The 23,594-nt window shown below is 40.2% G+C and overlaps 1 protein-coding gene across 1 annotated transcript in view; it reads right to left on the bottom strand.

Moving 5' to 3' along the window:
* Positions 1-13,388: 13,388 nt before the first annotated feature.
* Positions 13,389-23,594, bottom strand: part of TET1 (tet methylcytosine dioxygenase 1) — a 145,449-nt gene continuing 135,243 nt past the window's right edge. Inside the window, exon 12 of the mRNA XM_045083435.1 lies at positions 13,389-23,068. Within this exon, the coding sequence (XP_044939370.1) occupies positions 22,056-23,068 (1,013 nt within the window). The 3' untranslated portion in view covers positions 13,389-22,055. The remainder of the gene's footprint in view (positions 23,069-23,594) is intronic.

Below are 23,594 nucleotides of genomic sequence, written 5' to 3'. Positions count from 1 at the left end.
CCAGGACCCTGAGATCATGACCTGAGCCGAAGGCAGCGGCTTAACCACTGAGCCACCCAGGCGCCCCATCTGATAAATAAATCTTTTAAAAAAAAAAAGAATTCTTCCTTGACCGTTTGCTCCAAATATTTTCAGATCAGTTTGTTTAAGAATTCTGTTCTGTTCTACCAATCTAAAATTCATCACACCAGTACCATACTCTTTCAACTTTCATAGCTTTATAAAATATTTCATAACTTGGGGCACCAGGTGGCTCAGTTGGTTAAGTGCCTGCCTTTGGCTCAGGTCATGATCCTGGGGTCCTGGGATCAAGCCCCACATCAGGCTCCCTGCTCAGTGGGGAGTCTGCATCTCCCCCTCTCTCTGGCTGCCATTCCCCCGCTTGTACTTGCTTTCTCTCTCTCTGTCAAATAAACAAAATTTCTAAAAAAAATTTTCTATTTGTAAAGATTTTACTTATTTACTCATGAAAAACAGACATAGGGCTCATAATATTATTTCTCCTACCTGCAGGACTTGATCCCAGGACCCCAGATCACCACCTGAGCTAAAGGCAGATGCTGAACCAACTGAGCCACCCAGACACTCACACCAGTATCCCTTATCTACTCTCCTTTTCTCCCTGGCCCCTGTATTTTTTTGTTGTTGTTGTTATTTTTTATCTAATCCATATGTACTTTTTTTTTTTTTTTAAGATTTTATTTATTTGAGAGAGAGAGAGAGAGAGAAAGAGAGAGCACATGAGGTTGGGAGGGGCAGAGGGAGAAGGAGAAGCAGGCCCCCCCGCTGAGCAGGGAGCTAGACACAGGGCTCATTGCTAGGAACCTGAGATCATGACCTGAGCTAAAAAGCAAATACTTAACCAACTGAGCATCTCAGGTGTCCCTCCATATGAACTTTATGTTTTTGTTTTTTTAAAGATTTTATTTATTTATTTGACAGTCAGAAATCACAAGTAGGCAGAGAGGCAGGCAGAGAGAGAGGGGGAAGCAGGTTCCCCGCTGCGCAGGGAGCCTGATGTGGGGCTCGATCCCAGGACCCTGGGACCATGACCCGAGCCGAAGGCAGAGGCTTTAACCCACTGAGCCACCCAGGCGCCCCTATGTTTTTGTTTTTTTTTAAGATTTAATTTATTTGCCAGAGTGAGAGGGAGAGTGAGAGCTAGAGAGAGCACACACAAGCAGGGGGAGCCGCAGGCAAAGAGAGAAACAGACTCCCTGCTAAGCAGGGAGCCCAATATGGGGCTTGATCCCAGGACCTTGGATCATGACTTGATCCCAAGGCAGGCACTTACTTGACTGAGCCACTCAGGTGCCCCTCCATATGAACTTTAATGTGACCTTGTCCTGTTCCCTCCAAAATATCCTGTAGGTGGTATTTTTATCAGGATTTCTCTCAACAAATAGCTTAAATTAGTGATAACTTATTGTCAGCCAGCAATCAATCCAATCAGTGATACTTTTTAAAAATTTGATCTAATTTTAAGTAATCTCTACCCCCAATGCAGAGCTCAAATTCACTGCTCTGAAATCAGGAATCTCGTGCTCTTCCAAGTGAGCAGCCAGGAGTCCCATTACTCCAAGCTTTTTACTTATTTATTTTTAAATATTTTACTTATTTTTTTGACAGAACAAGAAAAGAAAGCACAAGCAGGGAAAGCAGCAGGCCCAGGGAGGAGAAGCAAACTCCTTACTGAGCAGGGAGCCCATCTTGGGGCTCGATCCCAGGACCCCGAATTCATGACGGGAGCTGAAGGCTGATGCTTAACCAACTGAGCCACCCAGGCACCCCTACCCCAAGCTTTGTAACAGGAAATGGGACCAAATGATTGTATTTAAGTTAGCATTGTGATGTAATGTGGAGAGCCATGCAGCAGAAGCTGGGAGTCACGTACTAGGCGAGGCTTGAGGAGAAGGGCAGATGAATGTTTATGTGGGAGCGCTCCAGGGAACGCACAACCTGTACTGAAGTATCGGGACTAGTATAAGATTAACCAGGGACCATGGGAACGGCACATGGGAACGGCACAAAAACAGAGTGAACAATAAGTTTCAGGGGCTCACGTCAGTAGGCACGAGCTCCCCGCATGATCTGGATTGAAGTCATCTGTATCCCTTCTGATTGGATGTTATAGTAGTTGTGTTATGTGGTGATTGGTTACTTTCTATCCACTGTATCCTATAACTTGGGGCTGTAATCGATGTTCGGGGTCCCGGGGCTGAAGACTGAATAAAGAAGTTTGCCACTCAACCTCGTCTGCGGGTCGTTCTTACGGGTCGAGAGCGACAACGTAATGTGCTGTGTAGGTGAAACAGAGTGCTATCAGAGCAATAGGGACACCTTTCCAGTGAAGGGTGATCCTGAGAAGGTGGCCTTTAGCTAAACCTGAAGAATGAGGAAGAGTTGGCCCGACTAGACAGAGGGGAAAGTCACTGTGACGTTAGTAAGTGCAGTTGCTAAATTTTAAGTGACACCCTATAACATGTAAACACTTTTGTTTGTTTTAGGTTTTTGTTTTTGTTTTTAGTTCTTTCTACACCCAATGTGAGGCTCAAACTCACAACCCCGAGACCAATAGTCACCCTCTGTACCAAGCCAGCCAGCCAGCCAGCCATTGTGAACATTTTTAAATGCACTCAACTCCCACTATGTATATTTAATATACATTTTAAAAACATTTCTATGTTTTTCTGTTTGGAATTTTGTTGCCATAAGTAACTCTTTTAATTTATAATAAACTAAGATTTTTCTTTAATATTTATGCATATGTGGAAATTCTTTTTTTTTTTAAGACTTTATTTATTTGACAAACAGATCACAAGTAGGCAGAGAAGCAGGCAGAGAGAGAGGAGGAAGCAGGCTCCCTGCTGAGCAGAGAGCCTGATGTGGGGCTTGATCCCAGGACCCTGGGATCATGACCTGAGCTGAAGGCAGAGGCTTTAACCCACTGAGCCACCCAGGTGCCCTTGGAAATTCTTTTTTTTTTTTTAATTTTTAATTTTTTTATTTTTTCCAATTGAAGTGTAATTAGCATACAATGTTGTATTCGTTTCACGAGTACACCATATAGATCCATTGATTCCTACATTATACAGTGCCCTCCACAATAAGTGTATACACCATCTGTCACTCTATAACCTTATGACAATATTACTGAGTATTTTCCCTATACTCATGAATTATTTATTTTATAACTGGGAGTCTATACCTCTTATTTTTAAAGTTTATTTATTTTTTAGTAATCTCTACACTCAATTTGGGGTTTGAATTCAAGAGCCAGAGATCAAGAGGTACACTACACTAAACGAGCCAAGCAGGCACCTTGTAGGCTGTGCATCTTAGTCCGCTTTAACTACCTCAGCCATCTCCTCACCCACCTTTCTTTTTTAAGATTTATTTACTTATTGGGATGCCTGAGTGGCTCAAGTCAGTTAAATGCCTGCCTTTGGCTCAGGTCATGATCCCAGAGTCCTGGGATCAATTCCTGCATTGGGTTCCTTCCTCAGCAGGGAGGCTGCTTCTTGCTCTGCCTGCTGCTCTCCCTGCTTGTGCTCTTTCTCTCTCTCTGATAAATAAATAAATAAAATCTTAAAAGAAAAAGACTTTGGGGCACCTGGGTGGCTCAGTCGGTTAAGCAACTCCTTTCAGCTAGGGTCATGATCCCAGGGTCCTGGGATGGAGCTTCCTGCTCAGCAGGAGGCCTGCTTCTCCCCCTCCCCTCTACCCATACTCTCCCTCTCACTCACTTTCTCTTTCAAATAAATAAATAAAACCTTTTTTTTTTTAAGATTTTATTTATTTATTTGACAAAGAGAGACACATAGAGAGAGGGAACACAAGCAAGGGCAGAGGGAGAGGAGGAAGAAGCAGGCTCCCCGCTCAGCAGGGAGCCCAATGTGGGGCTCAGTGTGGGGCTCGGTCCCAGGCCCTGAGATGATTTGAGCCAAAGGCAGACACTTAATGACTGAGCCACCCAGGCACCACTGAAATAGAAGTTCTATGAATAGTGTGCTGGAAAATTAATGAAGTTTTTACTTCATTTAAGAAGTAATCCAAGGGCGCCTGGGTGGCTCAGTGGGTTAAGCCGCTGCCTTCGGCTCAGGTCATGATCTCAGAGTCCTGGGATCAAGTCCCGCATTAGGCTCTCTGCTCAGCAGGGAGCCTGCTTCCCTCTCTCTCTCTGCCTGCCTCTCTATCTACTTGTGATTTCTCTCTGTCAAATAAATAAATAAAATCTTAAAAAAAAAAAGAAGTAATTCAAGTTTTGTTTTTTGCAGTGTTCCTTCCACATTATATTGAGCTAATACTTTTTAAAATAGGATTTTACATCTCTCCACAGATATTTGGAATGATTATAAATTCTAGGTGCTCATATGTATGTAAATAATCATTTAAAAAATTTTTTTAAATAATTCTTTTTTTTTTTTAATTTATTTGACAGAGAGATCACAAGCAGGCAGAGAGGCAGACAGAGAGAGGGGGAGAAGCAGGCTCCCCGCTCAGCAGGGAGCCCGACGTGGGGCTCGATCCCAGGACCCTGAGATCATGACCCGAGCTGAAGGCAGTGGCCAAACCCACTGAGCCACCCAGGCGCCCCTCTTTTTTTTTTTTTTTTTAAAAGATTTTATTTATTTATTTGACAGAGAGAGATCACAAGTAGGCAGAGAGGCAGGCAGAGAGAGAGGAGGAAGCAGGCTCCCTGCTGAGCAGAGAGCCTGATGCGGGGCTCGATCCCAGGACTCTGGGATCCTGACCTGAGCCTAAGGCAGAGGCTTTAACCCACTGAGCCACCCAGATGCCCCTAGAATGTATTTAAATACTGCTCGGGAGGATCCAATATTGAAATGGAAGTTACAGGGAAAGAAGAAATAATTCTCTCCTGAAGAACTAGCAGTCCTTGAGAACTGGGACGGAGGCCAGCGCGCACAGAGAGGGATTAATCTTTGACTGAAAGAAGGACATTTCCTTCCTGGTGATGGAAAGCAGAAGATGGGTGCGGGTGGAGGGAGGTCACTAAACTGCAGCTGGGAAAAGGAGAGGATTTTCCATCTGTGGCTTCGACTTCTCTTAGGAAAAAGGTGGTCAATAATTGAGAACAAATGGGGTTCAAAGGTGGACACGGATTGGATGGTTTAGAAAAACAGTGTTAGAGGCCTCATTGACGCTGGTAATTGTGACTGTGTGACTGGGAGAGTGGGGATTCAGACCGCCTGCCAGAGGACCTTTGCATAATCCAGCTTCAGGAAGCAGAAAGGCCTCTTGACCACAGGCCATATGACTCTGCTTTCTTCACATAGGAACACATGGAATTAATAACCTGACACTAGGTAAGCAAGGCCTAGGCTGATCCATTTTCATGAAATTATTTCTATGTGATAACTAAAGAAAGAGAACAAAAATGTAATGTATTCCTTGGACTTTATATTATGTACTAGGTCATGATAATTTTGGTGTGCTCACAACCTTATATTATTCTGTTAAAGGATAAAGAAACCCCATCTTTCAGGGTTCCAAAAAGAAAGGAACATTGCATATCATTACCACTCCTGAGCATAAAGGACGAAGGCCATCGCAAAATGGAAAGATAGTGACCAAGTCATCTCATAGAGGAGCTCATTTATTCTGAATCACCCGAGATGGGGCAGGGATGGTTGGAAGCAGAAGTTAAAAGAGTATGGACTGTGGGACCAGATTGCCTCGGTTCAAATCTGGCTCCTTCTCCTAACAGCTGTGTTAATGCTGGGCAGTCCAGTTACCTCTCCTGTGCTTATTTCTTAATTGAGGATTACATGACTATTAGACACACAGTGGTTTAGAGGGAAGCACTTAGAACAGTGTTGGCATATAGTAAACTATTATAATCTCCATTTCTGCTCAGATATGAGAAACAGTTCAAGGAGAGCAACTTCATTACTAGAGAGCTGGGCAACTAGTGAGGATAATATCTGATTATGCTTTAAGCTTATCTCTAGTAGAAAATACAGCCTTTTTTTTTTTTTTAAGATTTTATTTATTTGACAGAGGAAGACACAGCGACAGAGGGAGCACAAGTAGGGGGAGTGGGAGAGGGAAAAGCAGGCTTCCCGCTGAGCAGGAAGCCCAATATAGGGCTAGATCGCACAACCCTAGGATCATGACCTGAGCCAAAGGCAGATGCCTAAATACTGAGCCACCCAGGCACCCCAGAAAATACAGTCTTAACAAGGGTGAATCTCAAAAGCATTATGGTAAATGGTCCAAGCTAGCTATTTTATTCTCATTAACATTCTGAGAAGGGCAAAAAAACTAAAGAAATCTGACCAGTCATTGCCAGGAGCAACCATCTGGGGAGGAGGCAATCTGACTACAAAGGATACTAGGGAATTTGGGGGGCTATTGGAAATATGTTGTAATCTGAGCCATCTGATATAGTAGGAACTAACCACAATGGCTACTGAATACTCAAATTGTGACTAGTGCAAGAAAGGAACAGGACTTTTCGTTGTACTTAATTTTAAAATTTTTCTTTTTAAAGTAAGCTCTACATCTGACATGGGGCTTGAACTTAGAATTTCAAAATCAAGAGTGGCATGCTCTATAGACGGAGCAAACCATACCCCGGTTGTATTTAATTTTAATTAACAAAAATTTAAACTTAAAAATTGATCATTGATTCAATTATTGGAAACCTTTAAAGTATGTTTAGAGGGGCACCTGGGTGGCTTAGTGGGTTAAGCCTCTTCCTTGGGCTCAGGTCATGATCTCAGGGTCCTGGAATCGAGCTCCACCTCGGGCTCTCTGCTTGGCAGGGAGCCTCTTCTCCCTCTCGTTCTGCCTGCCTCTCTGCTGGCTTGTGATCTCTCTCTCTCTCTCTGTTAAATAAATAAAATCTTAAAAAAAAAAAAAAGGTATGTTTAGAATAACTCTGGTACGCATATCTACTTTTTCAAGTAAATTTGATGAAGCAGATCAAGTATTTCATATGAAAATTTAACTTCTGAATGGAGATATACTACATATATAAAATACACACTACATTTCAAAGACTTAATGCAAAAAACTTCATCATTACTGTTAGAATGATACTATTTTGGGGAGCACTTGGGTAGGTCAGTCAGTTAAATGGCTGATTCTTGATTTTGGCTCAAGTCATGATCTCAGGGTCCTGGGATCAAGCCCCAAATCAGGTCCTCACTCAACCGAGATTCAGCCTGAGGAGTCCCTCTCCACCCCCCTGCTCTTGCATGTGCGCACCCTCTGTCTCAAAAAAATTAATTATCTTTAAAAAAAATGAGGGGAGCCTGGGTGGCTCAATCATTAAACGTCTGCCTTCTGCTCAGGTCATGATCTCGGTGTCCTAGGATTGAGTCCCCACATCAGGCTCTCTGCTCAGCGGGAAGCCTGCTTTTTCCTCTCCCACTCCCCCTGCTTGTGTTCCCTCTCTTTCTGTGTCTCTGTCAAATAAATAAAGTCTTTAAAAATAAAATAAAATAAAATGGTATTATTTTGGACAAATTTAGTTAAAATATACAATTAAAATAATTTCTTGACACTTTTTTACTTTTTATTTTATTTTATTTATTTATTTCAGAGAGAGAGAAAGAGAGAGAACACATACAAGCAGGGAGAAGGGCAGAAGAGGAGGGAGAATCAGACCTGCTGCTTCTTTTTTTTTTTTTTTAAAGATTTTATTTATTTATTTGACAGAGAGAAATCACAAGTAGTCGGAGAGGCAGGCAGAGAGAGAGAGACACGGAAGCAGGCTCCCTGCTGAGCAGAGAGCCCGATGCGGGACTCGATCCCAGGACCCTGAGATCATGACCTGAGCCGAAGGCAGCGGCTTAACCCACTGAGCCACCCAGGCGCCCAGACCTGCTGCTTCTGAGCAGGGAGCCTGATGTGGGGCTTGATCCCTGGACCCTGATATCATGATCTGAGCAGAAGACAGATGCTGAACTGATTGAGCCATCCCGGTGCCTCTCTTTTTTTCCTTTTGATTTTTATTTTTTAAGATTTTATTTATTTATTTGATAGACAGAGATCACAAGTAGGCAGAGAGGCAGGCAGAGAGAGAGAGGGAGAAATAGGTCCCCAATGAGCAGAGAGCCCGATGCAGGGCTCGATCCCAAGACCCTGAGATCATGACCTGAGCCCAAGGCAGAGGCTTAATCCACTGAGCCACCCAGGCGCCCCTCCTTTTTATTGTTCTTAATTTACTTTTCTTATTTACTTTTTAAAATGTGGCTATCCTACAAAAATTTTAACTAGAAATGTAATGGTTTTCTGTTGGACAGAGCTGTTCTATGTCTTGATTATTGTGGTGGTTATAGGACTATATATGTTTGTCAAAATTCAGAGAACTCATGTAAAGGGAGAATTCTGATGCATGTAAATTATTTCTCAATAAACATAAGTGTTAAAGGGTGCCTGACTCTTGGTCTTGGGGCCATGAGTTCTAGTCCCCCACTGGGGATAGAGATTACTAAAACAAACAAACAAACAAACAAACAAATCTTTAAAAAATGTTTTAAAGAAAATTAAAATCTTGTTTGAAAAATGTTTTTAAACAATGCCTGTCTCTTAAAAATTCTGAACTTTTCATTCACAGTCTTATAAAATAACCTGGTAGCAAATCTGGTTCCTGGCAAAGAGAAGGGATTTTCCTTGATCTTTGGCCAAAAAAAATTTTTTTAAACTTCCAGAAAGGGCTTATTAGAAAGAGAATGTAGAGTTGGCCAGAGAATGACTGAAATCAGGAAAGAAGCCAGAGAAGGAAAGATTGCATAGGAAGAAGTTTCAATGGATGCTCCAGGGACATAGACAAAGTGCTGTGGAAATAGCTGGTGGGACAAACAGCACAGATACGAAGCTGAGGTCACGTACTTGAGCTAATGATTTGGGAAGTGATGATATATTCCATTCTGTGACTGGAAGAAGGAGGCGCTGGAGGAGAAAATTTGCCCAGATAAGGTCAAGGAACTGAGCACTATATGTCAACTAAACCAGAATATATTTGTTCATTCATTCATATCATCTTTAGAGAGAAAGAGAAAGCAGGGGGAAGGGGAAGAGGGAGCGGGAGAGAGAAACACAAGCAAATTCTGTGTGAGCACAGCACCCCACATGCGGCTTGATCTCACAACCCTGAGATCATGACCCATTCGGAAACCAAGAGTTGGGTGCTTAACCAACTATGCCACCCAGGCATCCTACCAACTAGAATTTAAATAAACACTTGAAAAATAAATAGATAGATAGTTAGGTCAATGTTGGTATCTCTGAGGGCATAAAAAAGAAAAAGACACTGAAGCTGACACAAGAACAATGGGAAGGAGCTATCCATATGAGAAACTGAAGGTAGTACCAAGCAGCAAGTGCAAAGGGTCTGAGTCAAAAGACTTTGGCCTGTTCAAGGAATGGTAGCTTGGGGAGGCTGGAGCATGGTGAATGAGAGCAGACAGGCTGGCAGGGGCTGGATTCCCCAGAGCTTTGCAGACTAAGTAAGTAGTATGGTTTCATACTAAGTGCAATGGGAAGCCATAGAGGTCTTTCAAGCAAGGAAACATCATGATCCGAGATCTGTTTTTATTTTTATTTTCTTTTAATTTTTCTTTTATTGCTTTTTAAAGGTTTGTTGTTTTATTTGAGAGAGAGAGAGCTCAAGGTGGGAAGAGGGGCAGAGGGAGGTGGAGAAACTCAAGCAGATGACACTGAGGGCTCAAACTCATGACCGTGAGATCAAAACCTGAGCCAAGATCAAGGATTGGTCTCTTCAGGCACCTGGGTGGCTCACTTGGTTGAGCATCTGTCTTTGTTCAGGTCATGATCGTGGGGTCCTGGGATGGAGTTCTGGGCCCCTGCTCAGCAGGGAATCTGCTTCTCCCTCTCCCTCTGACATGCCCCCCTGCTTGAGCTCTCACTTACTCTCTGTCTCTCTCAAATGAATTGAAAAAAAAACAAAGCAAAACAACAAAACAAAACAGTTGGTCTCTCAACCCATTGAGCCACCCAGGCATCCCTGAGCTCTGCTTTAATTAATTAAATAATAATTATTATTTTTTTTAAGATTTTATTTATTTATTTGACAGAGAGAGATCACAAGTAGTCAGAGAGGCAGGCAGAGAGAGAGAGGGGGAAGCAGGCTCCCTGCTGAGCAGAGAGCCTGATTCGGGACTCTATCCCAGGACCCTGAGATCATGACCTGAGCCAAAGGCAGCGGCTTAACACACTGAGCCACCCAGGTGCCCTAATTAATTAATTTTTTTTAAAAAAGATTTTATTTATTTATTTGACAGAGATCACAAGTAGGCAGAGAGGCAGGCAGAGAGAGAGAGGAGGAAGCAGGCTCCAGCGGAGCAGAGAGCCCAACATGGGGCTTGATCCTGGGACCCTGAGATCATGACCTGAGCCAAGGGCAGAGGCTTTAACCCACCGAGCCACCCAGGTGCCCCTGAGCTCTGCTTTTAAAAGATTACATGGGGCTCCTGGGTGGCTCAGTTGGTTAAGGATCCCATGGAGCCAACTTAATAAATAAATAAATACATACATGGGCTTTTGTCTAGAGACCATTAAGATAATCTAGAAACCATGTCACTAGAGGGAAGGAACTGTGTATTTGGCCTGAAGATAAAAAACAAAACAACACACGATAGTTGTCTTATAGGATGGATGTTTAGTTAGGATATTCATTGAGCTGTTTAGGAGGGATATTCATTGAGCTGTTTAGCAGGGAGCAAAATCATAGAAAAGAATACCTCTTTTTCTCTTGTGTAGCAACAAATTTGATAGGTGGGTCAGGGGTGTAGGTCATCCAGGGATCCAAGTTCCTTGTATTTTGCTGTTCTGGCATTACCTAGTGTGTTGCCTATGCCTGTATGGTCAGCCTAACTTGCAGATCTCCCTTTTATTTATTTTTTTTTTTTTAAAGATTTTTTTTATTTATTTGTCAGAGAGAGAGGGAGAGAGAGTGAGCACAGGCAGACAGAATGGCAGGCAGAGGCAGAGGGAGAAGCAGGCTCCCCGCCGAGCAAGGAGCCTGATGTGGGACTCGATCCCAGGACGCTGGGATCATGACCTGAGCCGAAGGCAGCTGCTTAACCAACTGAGCCGCCCAGGCGTCCCCAGATCTCCCTTTTAATCAGTCAGACAAAAGGTGGAAAATGTAATCTCCAGTGGCCTTGCTAAACCTGAGGAGATCTGGTCGGGAGGTGGAGTTGTTTCCATTACTAGAGGAAGAAGGGGAGTTGCGCTTCAGATTACATTAATCAATCAATCAATCAACCAATTAACTTTTATTTTATTTTAAAAAAGATTTTATTTATTTATTTGACAGAGAGACACAGCGAGAGAAGGAACACGAGCAGGGGAGTAGGAGAGGGAGAAGCAGGCCTCCAGCTGAGCAGGGAGCCCAATGCTGGGCTCAATCCCACGACCCTGGGATCATGACCTGAGCCAAAGGCAGAGCTTAACAACTGAGCCACCCAGGCACCCAATTAATTAATTTTTTAAAATAAGCACTACACTGAACATGGGGCTTGAACTCACAACCTTGAGATTGGGAGTCACATGTCCTTCCAACTGAAATAGCCAGGCACTCTCAGATTAGATGAATTTTTAAAAAAACTTTAATTAATTAATTAGACAGGGAGAGAGAGAGCGAGACAGTGAGAGAGGGAACACAAGCAGGGGGAGTGGGAGAAGGAGAAGCAGGCTTGCCACAGAGTGGGGAGCCCGATATGGGGCTTAATCCCAGGACTCTGGGATCAAGACCTGAGCTGAAAACAGATGCCCAATGACTGAGACACCCTGGCGCTCCATAGATATATTTAAAGTAACTTAGGGGTGCCTGGGTGGCTCAGTGGGTTAAAGCCTCTGTGTTCAACTCAGGTCATGATCCCAGGGTGCTGGGATCAAGCCCCGCATCGGGCTCTCTGCTCAGCAGGGAGCCTGCTTCCTCCTCTCTCTCTCTCTCTCTGCCTCCCTCTCTGCCTATTTGTGATCTCTGTCTGTCAAATAAATAAAATCTTAAAAAAAATAAAATAAAGTAACTTATTAGTTCGTGATATTTGCTGTAATGTCAGCCTATTTTTTTTCACCTCAGGTTCTAGTAAATTCATTAGGATGTCAAATTTAAAATACTGTTAACATAGTGTTCAGGATTAAGTTTATTAAAATAGGGGCGCCTGGGTGGCTCAGTGGGTTAAGCCGCTGCCTTCGGCTCAGGTCATGATCTCAGAGTCCTGGGATCGAGTCCCGCATCGGGCTCTCTGCTCAGCAGAGAGCCTGCTTCCCTCTCTCTCTCTCTCTCTGCCTGCCTCTCCATTTACTTGTGATTTCTCTCTGTCAAATAAATAAATAAAATCTTTAAAAAAAAAAAGTTTATTAAAATAATGAAAAACCAAAGGGAGGGCATGAGTCAGTCTAAATCCAAATTGACTTAAAGCTCTGGCAACTACTAGGGGTATGATCTTAGCCACTTTTAATTTCTTTCTTTTTTTTTTTTTAAAGGTTTTATTTATTTATATGACAGACAGAGATCACAAGTAGGCAGAGATAGAGAGAGAGAGAGAGGAGGAAGCAGGCTCCCGCTGAGCAGAGAGCCCGATGCGGGGCTCGATCCCAGAACCCCGGGATCATGACCGGAGCTGAAGGCAGAGGCTTTAACCCGCTGAGCCACCCAGGTGCCCCGATCTTAGCCACTTTTAAGCTTCAGAATTAATCTGGAAAATGGGGTTAATCAGAGTCCTTACTGAATAGCATCACTGGGGAGTTGGAGAGGAGAAGGGAGTTGGGGGAAATTGGAAGGGGAGGTGAACCATGAGAGACTATGGACTCTGAAAAACAATCTGAGGGGAATGAAGTGGGGGGGGGTGGGAGGTTGGGGTACCAGGTGGTGGGTATTATAGAGGGCACAGATTGCATGGAGCACTGGGTGTGGTGCAAAAATAATGAATACTGTTATGCTGAAAATAAATAAATTTAATTTATATATAAAAAAAAGAATGAATAGCATCACTGTGGAAGTTAAATGTTTTATATAAAATGTAAGGGTTTGGTACACAATAAGGATTCTATAAGGGAACCTGGCTGGCTCAGTCAGTAGAACATGTTTTTCTCGATCTCAGGTTCGTAAGTTTAAGCCCCGTTGGGCATGGAGCCTACTTAAAAAAACAAAGCAAACAAACAAACAAACAAACAAACCCCAAAAACAAAACAAAAAGTAAGGATTCCATAAATGTAGTCCTCTTGATTTTATATTAAACATAACCCACACAATTGGACATCTCTAAATATTAAATCTGATAGTCCTTTATAAATGTGTGATAGTCCATTAAAAATGTGTGATTTTTATTGGATATGAAAGTTTAAAAATATTCTTTTGAAGAGGAAAGAAAAATTAGACTACCAGGTGCAAAATAGAAGTATAAAATTTATTTAAAACCACCCACAAAGTTCTGTGTAATCAGGAATGATACAATTTGCAATATTTTTTTTAAAAACTCATGACAAAGATTTAAAATATAATTTCAATTACAGTATTCATTTAGCCTTATTCAGTTAGAACACTTAAAAAAAAAGAAACTTTGTGCTCTAAATAAATGAGACACACAAGGAAAATATAATAGACAATTTCCACAACTATCTTTACATGTATGTTTCAATACTAGTACATTTCAATGCATTTTGCTACATAAACATGAAATCATGTACAACTGCTGTGCACCAAAATTTAGCTTAATTAGGTCTTTCAAGTAACATGCAATTCCAACTCACAAGTCTTCAAGTACTGCTAGTAAGTGTTCCCTTGTATGCAGAGCACTGTATGTTGATCCTGAATTGAAATCATCATAATTAAGATATTCTCTTTCCCTTCTGCATGGTGAAGTGCTTTTTCTTTAAACTGTTTCTCCCATATATTAAGAACCCAAACCAGATTTGGGGGAGTTTTAAAATCTTTTCTTTACTAACTTATTTCATTATATGGGATATTTCATACAGTAGGACTGCAATAGGTAAAAATAATCCCCGAAAGCGAAAAATCAAAAGTACAAAATAAATAGTAAATATACCCTAAGGAGAGACAAAGTCACCTAGAGACAGGAATATTAACTTGTGAAATTGGTATGGTCTATGGAAAGTCAGCACTGCTCTATTTCCTCATGATGAAGATTCTGTGAATATTTTACTCCCACTATTGAAAAGCATTCAGTCTTCTTTGAGCCAAAGTATTGATATGCACATGAATCCACTTGGTAGGTCACCACATAACACAAGAGAAAATGAAAGAACTAGAAGCTAATGCTTTTCTTTCTGTGGAGTAGTTTTAGGAGTTTCTCTTCAGGGAACACTTCACTTACTAAGAAAGTAACTCAAAGATGACTATCCACCCATACATCACAATGCAAAAGCTGCCCCCCCCCTTTTTACTATAAAACCATTTCTGGAAAAATATTTCTCTTAAAGCACCTGTTATAGAAGTTAAAAAAAAAAAAAGACCATACCTATTAATAAAAAATATTTAGTCTTTTTTTGTTTTGTTTTGTTTTTAAGAGCTGTTTTTGTAAAGTCCTATGTGGCCAGCCATTTTATAATATCACAAAGAGGCCTTGGTGAGGATGGGCAGTTACTGAACCAAATCACCAAAAGTGGATTTATTTGACTATTTAGGGAAGTTTGGGTTTTTCGTTAGCAACCCATAATGTACTGATCGAACAGCATCAAGTATCCCACCTCTTTATATTTATAATGCGCTTACCAAAAACTTTACAAATACATCTCGTTATTTTTCTTAACTCTCTGGGCAAAGGTATGTGTAAACAAAGTGGAACAAAAGACAAAACAAAACAAATTTAAATAAGTGGAGACAGTACTATTTTTTTGAGATGCCAACAAGTCTACATTTTTACCATGAGCACCTGGGAACTAAAATAGTCAGCTTACCCAGCACATTCCCTTCTAGAAACCTGCATTTCAATACATTAAACTTGGATTATGAGTTGGTGATCTCAGTCTTTTTAAAAATAATATTTTTAAGACCAACATTATTGAGGTTTCCCTTTGTTTTAGTAGTACAGGGATATTCTTTATTGAAAAGTTTATTTACAGGGAAAAACTAAAGCTTCATTAATTTCAATCGTAAAATGCAGAAGTCTTGGGAATTTGGGGAGACCTTCCAAAGTATGCATTAAAAAAAATCTATCTGCTAAATAAATAGTAGAAACAAAATACTTCAGAAGAATGTTTTACATACAATAAGTAGGTTTTACATTATTCTTAGATTAGATCTGACAAAATTTTTACTCAATAACACTCTCTAAGTCATAGCTTACGGTGGGTGCAGAGATGCCTTCAGTAGTCTGCGGCTATAAAATGGTTTGGTCTCAAGGGGTTGACCTGCTCTATGACTTGGAGCACGCCATTTGCTCTTCTTGCCAATCTGCAGGTTTCCATCACCAGTAAGATGGGAACATTTGGACATCTGTCCAACCTTCAGTGTTGGGAAGAAAAAGGGACACACAGTAAAGCAGTTTGATAAGCTACAACATTATATAAAATACAGGGATTATCATTTTTCTTACTACCATATTTGCATTCACGATGGTTTCTCATTTTGAGCTGCTATTTTTCACATAAAACTATCATGGGGTGGGGAGAAGAGCTATTAAAGTATGTTTTGGTGTTGGGCTGGTGGAGTGAACCTGCAGATTGCTGATAGGAACACGATTTTCCCTCCTCCTTGCCCCCGAACTTCGTCCTACTACACTCATGACTCCCGATAACTGATTTATCCCATCTTTAAGAATTCCTTAAATGACTTTCAGTTCATTCTTTTTTAACCTTTCTCACCCAGATTACAGAATAGTTCCTATTATTGCCAAAACCCAAATTCCAAAGGGGTAAATTTATACTGGGAAGTAAATACCATGCACAAAACCAGGCTGGGAGACAAAACATGTGAAAAGAAAATATTGTCTACTGTATAAATCAGACCCGTCCCTAATTCAAAGCCACTGGTCAGACAACTTATAATTAGTATGATGAGTCATACAGAAATTACAAAGCTATGTAGAAATAGTGTTAGAACATTTAACTTCTAATGTAAGTGTTTGCAAAACACTCAAAACACTAATAAACATGTTGAGAGTCAGACATTGTTGGGATTTAAAATGCAACAAAACAAAACAAATATTGTTGGGATTGTTAAAGAGAAGTGGATGCTAACGGGGCCTTGTGACCACTATCTCTTTCTAAAAACTGAATTTGCCTCTGACAGGAAATGACCACATAAAAGATCATGATCCTTTTTGGTATTATTCCATGAGGGATTTGTGAAACATGATTTTAGAAAACAGGAAAAAGACAACTTGACCAAGGTCACTGCTATTCTTAATACGAGCCATATGTATTTGCGTAGGGGTCATGGGGAATGGAGGGAGAACAGAGAGGGGAAGCAACAGAGTTTTAATTTAAAGAAAATCAGAGGAAAGGATCAAAAACTGTAAAAAGAAAGAAAAGTACACTGAGTGACATCATAGCTTCAGTAAAATGAAAAAAGAATAACAAGCAGAAATTCTGGTCAATGATGGTTATACTTAGCTAAATGAAGAACAAACAAAATTACTTTTCAGTACTGTTTCTCCAAAAGTGAACATGCTTCTGATAGCTGTGATATTTTTTTCTGATGAACAAGACAAGAGAGAAAGAATGCCTTTCCTAACAGCTGCTAGGGACAAAATTCCTATTTTTAGGAAATCTAGGTTTATATTCTTAAACAAGGGCTTCCCAAGTTGCATTCAAACATAGATCAGTTAAATCAGGTAATGTGTTTAACATCTGATAATAACATTCCTACCTTAGACTAAGTTTTGCTTTAATTATAGGGGACATGAAGAAACAAGAAAAACTTGTGACCCATGCAGATCATGGATATCACAGTAGGGATCGGAAAACTATAGCCAACAATGCAGAGATGAGTATTGTACTTCTAAAGCCAGAAAAATTAAATACTGCGTACTATCAATAGAGAAACACATTGTGGGGCCCTTAAAGGAGAAGTGAACATTATAAGTGGCCAAGTAAGGAAAACCTTTGCATTACTCGAAGGAATAAAATTTATGCCTTTTGAAGTAAACAATGGTATTTGATTGGGTGCCCAAAAAGAACAGGGACTGAAACAGACATCCAGAGATACTGGAATGCAGAGAATTCAAGTTTCTAGAGTTCAATGTGGACAAAAAGAGCGATGTCTTCTTGCATAAAAGCCAATTTTATCATCTCCAAAATGAACAGAGTAACTCAGACTCTATTTTATAAATGAGAAAAGGGAAAAAAGCCAATAAATCTCAATACACTCTAAGAAAATGCACAAATTTAGCTTCTGAGATGCTGATTCTCTGGCTTGCATTCCAGAGCCATGAATGGCCACATTCTCTAAATCTATTAGATGAAAGCACAATGCCAAGCACAATTCGATCTGGGTAAATCCAGACTCTTTAGGAATCAGGGCACTCATTCTATCACCTGGTTGAGGGTACCTTACTGTTGATGTTGAAGTTACAGGTTCAATACACTTCTGGGCAAGTTTCGGAGCTGTGCACAATAAAACAGTATTCTAATACACGTAGACAATCACATCAAAGTGAATTAGACTTCATTGTGAGGCCAACTTGGCAAGAGGTGGGAATAGACTGTACAACCATAGGTAATATATACAATTGGTATTTTCCCCCAATTCTTTCAACCACTCATTTTTTCTAACTCCTTGTATATGCCTAATACTTGTATCAGGGGAAATAAAAGCCTGTACTATATAAGTACTTGGTATTTCTTTATTGAAATCGCAAACAAGACTATTGCCACATTTTGTTGGATGAGTTAACAGGACAGCATCATAGGTAAAAGTCAGTTAGATTTCCCACACAAGGCCCACGAAACTCTGCAGGCAGGGGAATCTTGATTCAATTTCATTTGTCTTGTTTTCCTGAATCTCTCAGAAAAAAACAAAACCCAACAGAAAAAATAAAAAGCCATTTTGATTTTTTACTTGTACCACAATCAGGTTATTTCCCAGTGATAAGATACTCTCTGGGTGAGCAAATCAAGTTTGCTTCCTCTAGTTCTCCATAACACAAAATGGCCTCCACTTGATAGTTTCAACTCTCATTATAAACATAAGTACACACTGACATTAACAACTGCTCTCTGAGCCCCAGTGATTGAACTGTGTGACTTCTAAGGTGTGAGAGGCCACTACCATATTATTTCACAATTCTCATCATAAATTTTTCCAGAAGACCAAAATTCACAGTTGTACTAACTCTAGACAAAAAATAAATTTCCATGCATCAAGAAGTTGTGAAATAGAAGGTAGCTATATATTATTAAAAAGTCGTATGACAGCTACTGATTTACTAGGTACATTTGAAGGAAATCCTGTGCCCACTATTGGTGGAAGTTGTCATGCAATGTCAAAACTTTGTCCCAGATAAAAAAAAATCTCAATTGAATTTGTTTCAAAGAGTAAACTTAAGTAGTTTAGGGTTATTTTCATACATGCTATTGTGGAATAAAGGATAATTAGCTGAATCCACTGAAGTAGTAATATTAGAAAGTAGATTACTTGGTATGAACTGGTATCTCATTTATACAAGGATATGCATTCAATTAAGTATGTATTGGGGTTATGTCTTAACTAATTGCTTATGGATCTCATCTAGTTGAAGTTCTATATTTAACAAATTATTTCACCCACATGCAGATTGCATAACAAAGATGTTGGAAGGTTAAGCTGCAAACATTTTGCTAATGTGTTGCAAAAATTTACCTACAGCTATACATTTTCAGCTAGCCTCACTTTCCAATAATATATTTCAATTAGGTCTATGACATGATGTGTTCCGTACTTTGTGGATGAACTGGAAAGATGTAGGTGAGGCTGATAAGCAAAAGAAAAATTTTTCAACCATGCTCTGAGAGCCATTAGAAATGGGATTTTGAAGGGCAGCGTGCTTATTTTGTGGGTTTCTAAAATAGGCAGTTCATTGAAGTTAGGAAGTTTGTAACATATTATGGACAGCTGGGTTAACTTGGGGGGTCATGTATCAACTAATTCAATTATCATACCATGAACAAAGGCAGAATATTGAAAAACTCATTTTGAGTAGTATAAAGCAGGTAATACAAAAGGTGATTGCTATAGATAAACATAATAGAAGGTGTAGAAATAATGTTAGATGACCAGTTTTCTGGTGAAAATGTCATTTCAAACAAATTTATTTCCTTGCTTCTTAAAAGCAGTGTCACTAGCATACAATCACAATGCTGGAGAACACTGAATAAGCATGAGCTTTTAAAAAGAAAAAAAAAATCACAGGGCAGACAATGGGATGGTGAACTGTTAATTTATGAAGTAGAGTCCAACAAAGTGGGAATCATATGTGGTTCCCACCATGGGGTTATCAGTTGAGGCAGGACATTGATGGTGTTAATTATAATAATGGAATGGAAACATTTTAGTTGAGAAGGTACATTTTCATGTACTGGCTTTGGGCAGCTGCAGCCAAAATTCACAACTCCCAGGATTCCTCTAAGTAACACTGTCACTTCAAGTTCAGTTGTTAAGAAACCTCAAAATTAGTGACACTGACTTGAACTGCTGCAGATATATTACAATGGATGTTTTTTGTTCTTTTTGTTTTCAGTTTTAAATAGATTCCGTGCCCAATGTGGGGCTCGAACTCACGATCCTGAGATGAAGGGTCACATGCTCTATCAACTGAGCCAACCAGGCACTCCCCTCCCCCCGCCGCCCTGCCAACAATGGATTCTTTTGAAGGAAATTTGTTGTTTCTTTGAAAAGCATAGACCAAAGCATCTTTTAGGATTTCAATTCTTCACGTATACTGTGTCATGGGCGGCAGTTCAAAGAAAAACCAAAGCTAATATTTAAATTCTGCAGACTTTCGGAAAGTGTTGAATGGAAGGAAGATGGGTGGATGGATAAAGGGCCTTAAAACTTGATTCATTAAATCTGGTGAGAGAATTTCTAGTGGGAGCTAAGGCCTAATATCTAAAACGAAATATCACAAGGGTGTATTCCTGATAGTCTAATACTAGTAGATATCTTATCAAAGCAGCTGAAATAATAAACAATCACTTATTTATATACTTATATGTATAAGAAACCTTAGGCTCACAAAAATATACATGTTTTAAAACGCAAATCTAAGGCACACAAAATACTAAAACAAGTCAATGAATCACCCTATTTTACATATTCAAGAAGCAGAAATCTACTTGTACAAGATGATGGTCTACCAATGGTATTTGTTATATACAATCCCTTCATATTCCTTTAGTTGGACTAGTCAAAAGCTTGAAACTGATACTTTGCACCATATATTATTTTAATATAAGTTACAACGAGTTTTTTTTTAGAGCTTGCTGGAACTGTTTGCTTTTGCACCAAAATTGTTGAGTGTTAGCAGTTGTGGGCTTCCTATGGCATTCCCAAGGGAGAAGCACCATTATTTAGGTTTTCCACACTCCCAAGGTATCTGACACTTTGAATGTTATAGCACCTCTGCATTTTAAATAGAATCAAGTATTTCACTGAAATTTCTTGCTCTAAACATTTTGTTTGGGCAATTCCTTTTGTTTTGCTATAAAATGAGCCAATAAGTAATGGGAAAAAATACGGGAGGGCTAACTTAAACGGAATGCCTATTTTCCTGTTACCTAGAACACAGGCAAGTATCAGAGAAGATGAGTTTTTATTTCCCTAATACTAATATGCTTAGATAAACTACTTTGGATTAGCTCTTTATGGGCAATACCATACTTAGATTACCACTCCTACTGTCTGGGATGTGTGGATGTGTGACAACAATAGGGGATTTGTTTTCACAAGATTTCTATGGGAATTTTATTCTTATTCTGTACCAAAACAAATAAGGCAATTTGGAATGGGTCGGGTACTTGCTACTTAATTTTTATATTTTATCACCTTGAAACTTTAGAAGCATTTGACTCTTCTGAATCCTACGATGTCCCATCTCCTTTTGGAAAAACCTTTCATGAGTATTTTGAGAAAGCTGGGGTGAAAGTGAAATTAGGGCCACTGTTGCTTGATAAATCAGAAGAGACCACGCTTACTTAGTTCCAAATAAAATGTTAATCGATATTGGTGATATGCTTCCTAATCCCAATTTTAGAGAAAATTAACGATTTTTGCATGTTCTAACTATTTTATATAAGTAGCTAATATTTGCATGAGAAAGGACACATTAAAAAAAAACCCATATACATGATTAGAATACATATTGCAGTTAACAAGATGGAACTCTACACAGCAAGAATAAATGATTTCTCTTGTATGCAAATATGCACAAACAATAGACAATAAGATTCTTATACTATACTATTTCAAGTTACTTTTAAAAATAGAAAGTGCTTTTAAAATATATATTTACAATTTATGAACAGCCTCCAACCATTATTAACAATAATGAATTACTTTATACAGGAGAGATATTTTGAGAGAGAAAACATTTCATTGGTTTATTTCAAAGGAATATGCCGATATTCTAGCAATGATTGGAAGATGTTGGAACGATGGCACCATGAAATAATAATGCAGCTTATTTTTAACTGTTGATGTGGGTAAGCACCAGGAGCTGTGTAGAGTTAACACTGTGTCTTGATTTTACGTCATAGCACATGAACCTGTTAAAATCCTCTAAAAATGACTCTTGTTTCATAGTAAACAGACTTAATTTAAAGCACCAAACTGAGTGATTCTATCAAGGTTAACGCCTAACCAAAACATTTCTGTATGTATTTAAAACTATAAAACTTTTATTTTTGCTTAAAATGTGCACCTTCTACCAATTGTCAAAATATAGTCACAGTTAAGAAATACCCACCCCATTTTTGTTTTTTTGTTTTGTTTTGTTTTTTTACCTCAGCCTTCAAATGGGTGAGATGAAGATACGTAAACGACAACATGACTTTCTTTTAACAGCACCTTGAAAAAATACACTGCACTAGCAAAGGCATTAAGAAGGGGAGAAAAGCCTTCAGACCCAATGGTTATAGGGTCCTGCAACATGTGTGAGAGCATAGGGGGACACGGTGACAATATTGTCATGGGTTAATGTTAACGCTTTATGAGAAGGAATTTGGTTCAATTCATTAACTTCAGGGGACAGTTCGGGACCCTCACTAGCTGCCTGGTCTTTCTGCTCTGAGGCCTTCATTTTCTTATTCTTAGCTTCTTTCGCCTCAAACTTAATTTTGTTTAGTTCAAAACCGTGTTGGGGCTTATTCAGGTTTTTGTGCTGGTAGAAAACGAGGGAGAGGCGAGTGGGGTGGTTCCGGTTCGGGTGCTCGACGGGCGTGGTGGCGTGAAGCTCCCGCCGCGCACACTCGATCAGAACCGAGCCGTGGGCAGGCGCTATGGCGACCCCACCGATGTTGGCGTCCAGGAAGATGTGCTCGCTGTCTGACCAATACTCATCGATGTGGGGCAGCTTCTCCTCCGCGGGGGACAGGGGATCGTCGGAAAGGGCGTCGTCGGACAGAGGCTCGTCGGCATCAGAATGCTGCTCGTCGTCTTCCACCAGAGAGGACGCCAGGTCATGGGGGCAGGTGGTGCAGGGGGGCTGCTGGCTTGGGTGACTGGAAGGTGGCTGTTCAGACGGACCAGTGGGCGGCTCAGAATAAACCAGGGTGTCTGCCACGGGAGCGGGCAGCGTGGGCAGAGAAACCACCTCGCCAGGCTGTGCAATTCCAGTGCATTCCCCCGCAGCTGCATTAGCACCGCTGTGTCTCGCAGAAGGCACCGTGCAGTGGGGATTGCTACTTCTTTCGGAAAACCCGTAGGGAACGGACGCATCACTCTTACAAGGAGCTGGGGTGGCTGACGCCGTCTTAGGGGACCAGGAGAAACCTGGAGGTATGTTTGCCTCTTTCAGTGGGTGAGGAATGGATGGGGTCAAAGAGTAGGTTTTAGTGTTGTCCGAACCTTTGAAGATAAAATGGGGTTCAGTTTCACTTTTTATTTCAAGTTGCAAGGCTTCGGTTTTATTCCCTAAACAGAGAAAAGGACACCAAATGCGAAGATAAGTACAAACTACTTTTGGGAACTGTCTCTAAGTAAAGTATTTTAAAGAGAAATACAAAGGATAATGTAACAAAACATCGGTGATGGCAATGTCGGCCAGTTTTGTTCTTTTGCCTTTAAGTCAAACACACAAGCAGGCATTAAAAATTGCACGTCGTCTGGTATGCTTTTTCACCCAACAATTTTCCTTCAAGAATTCTTCCCCTTGCAAATAATATAAATAAGCACAAAGATTTAGCCAGAAGGATGTCCATTGTTTGAAACAGTAAGAGATTAGAAATGACCTAGTTGGCGATGAAGTTAAATGTTAAAATCATACATTGGAACACAATGCAGGGAATAACATGGATGACCTAGAGCAGTATTTCTACCCAAAGAGATATTTAGATACACTTTATATATCGCATGATCTCACTTTCAAAAAAGTAAAAATAAAGTTAAGTTATCGAGAAAACAGCGTAACTGGCAAACTCAATTATTAGGCAACGGGAAG

Source organism: Mustela putorius, unplaced genomic scaffold (genome assembly GCF_011764305.1).
Source record: "Mustela putorius furo isolate JIRA1106 unplaced genomic scaffold, ASM1176430v1.1 tig00000698_pilon_pilon_pilon, whole genome shotgun sequence".
Lineage (NCBI taxonomy): Eukaryota > Metazoa > Chordata > Mammalia > Carnivora > Mustelidae > Mustela > Mustela putorius.
This window is presented reverse-complemented; position numbering and strand designations above follow the sequence as displayed.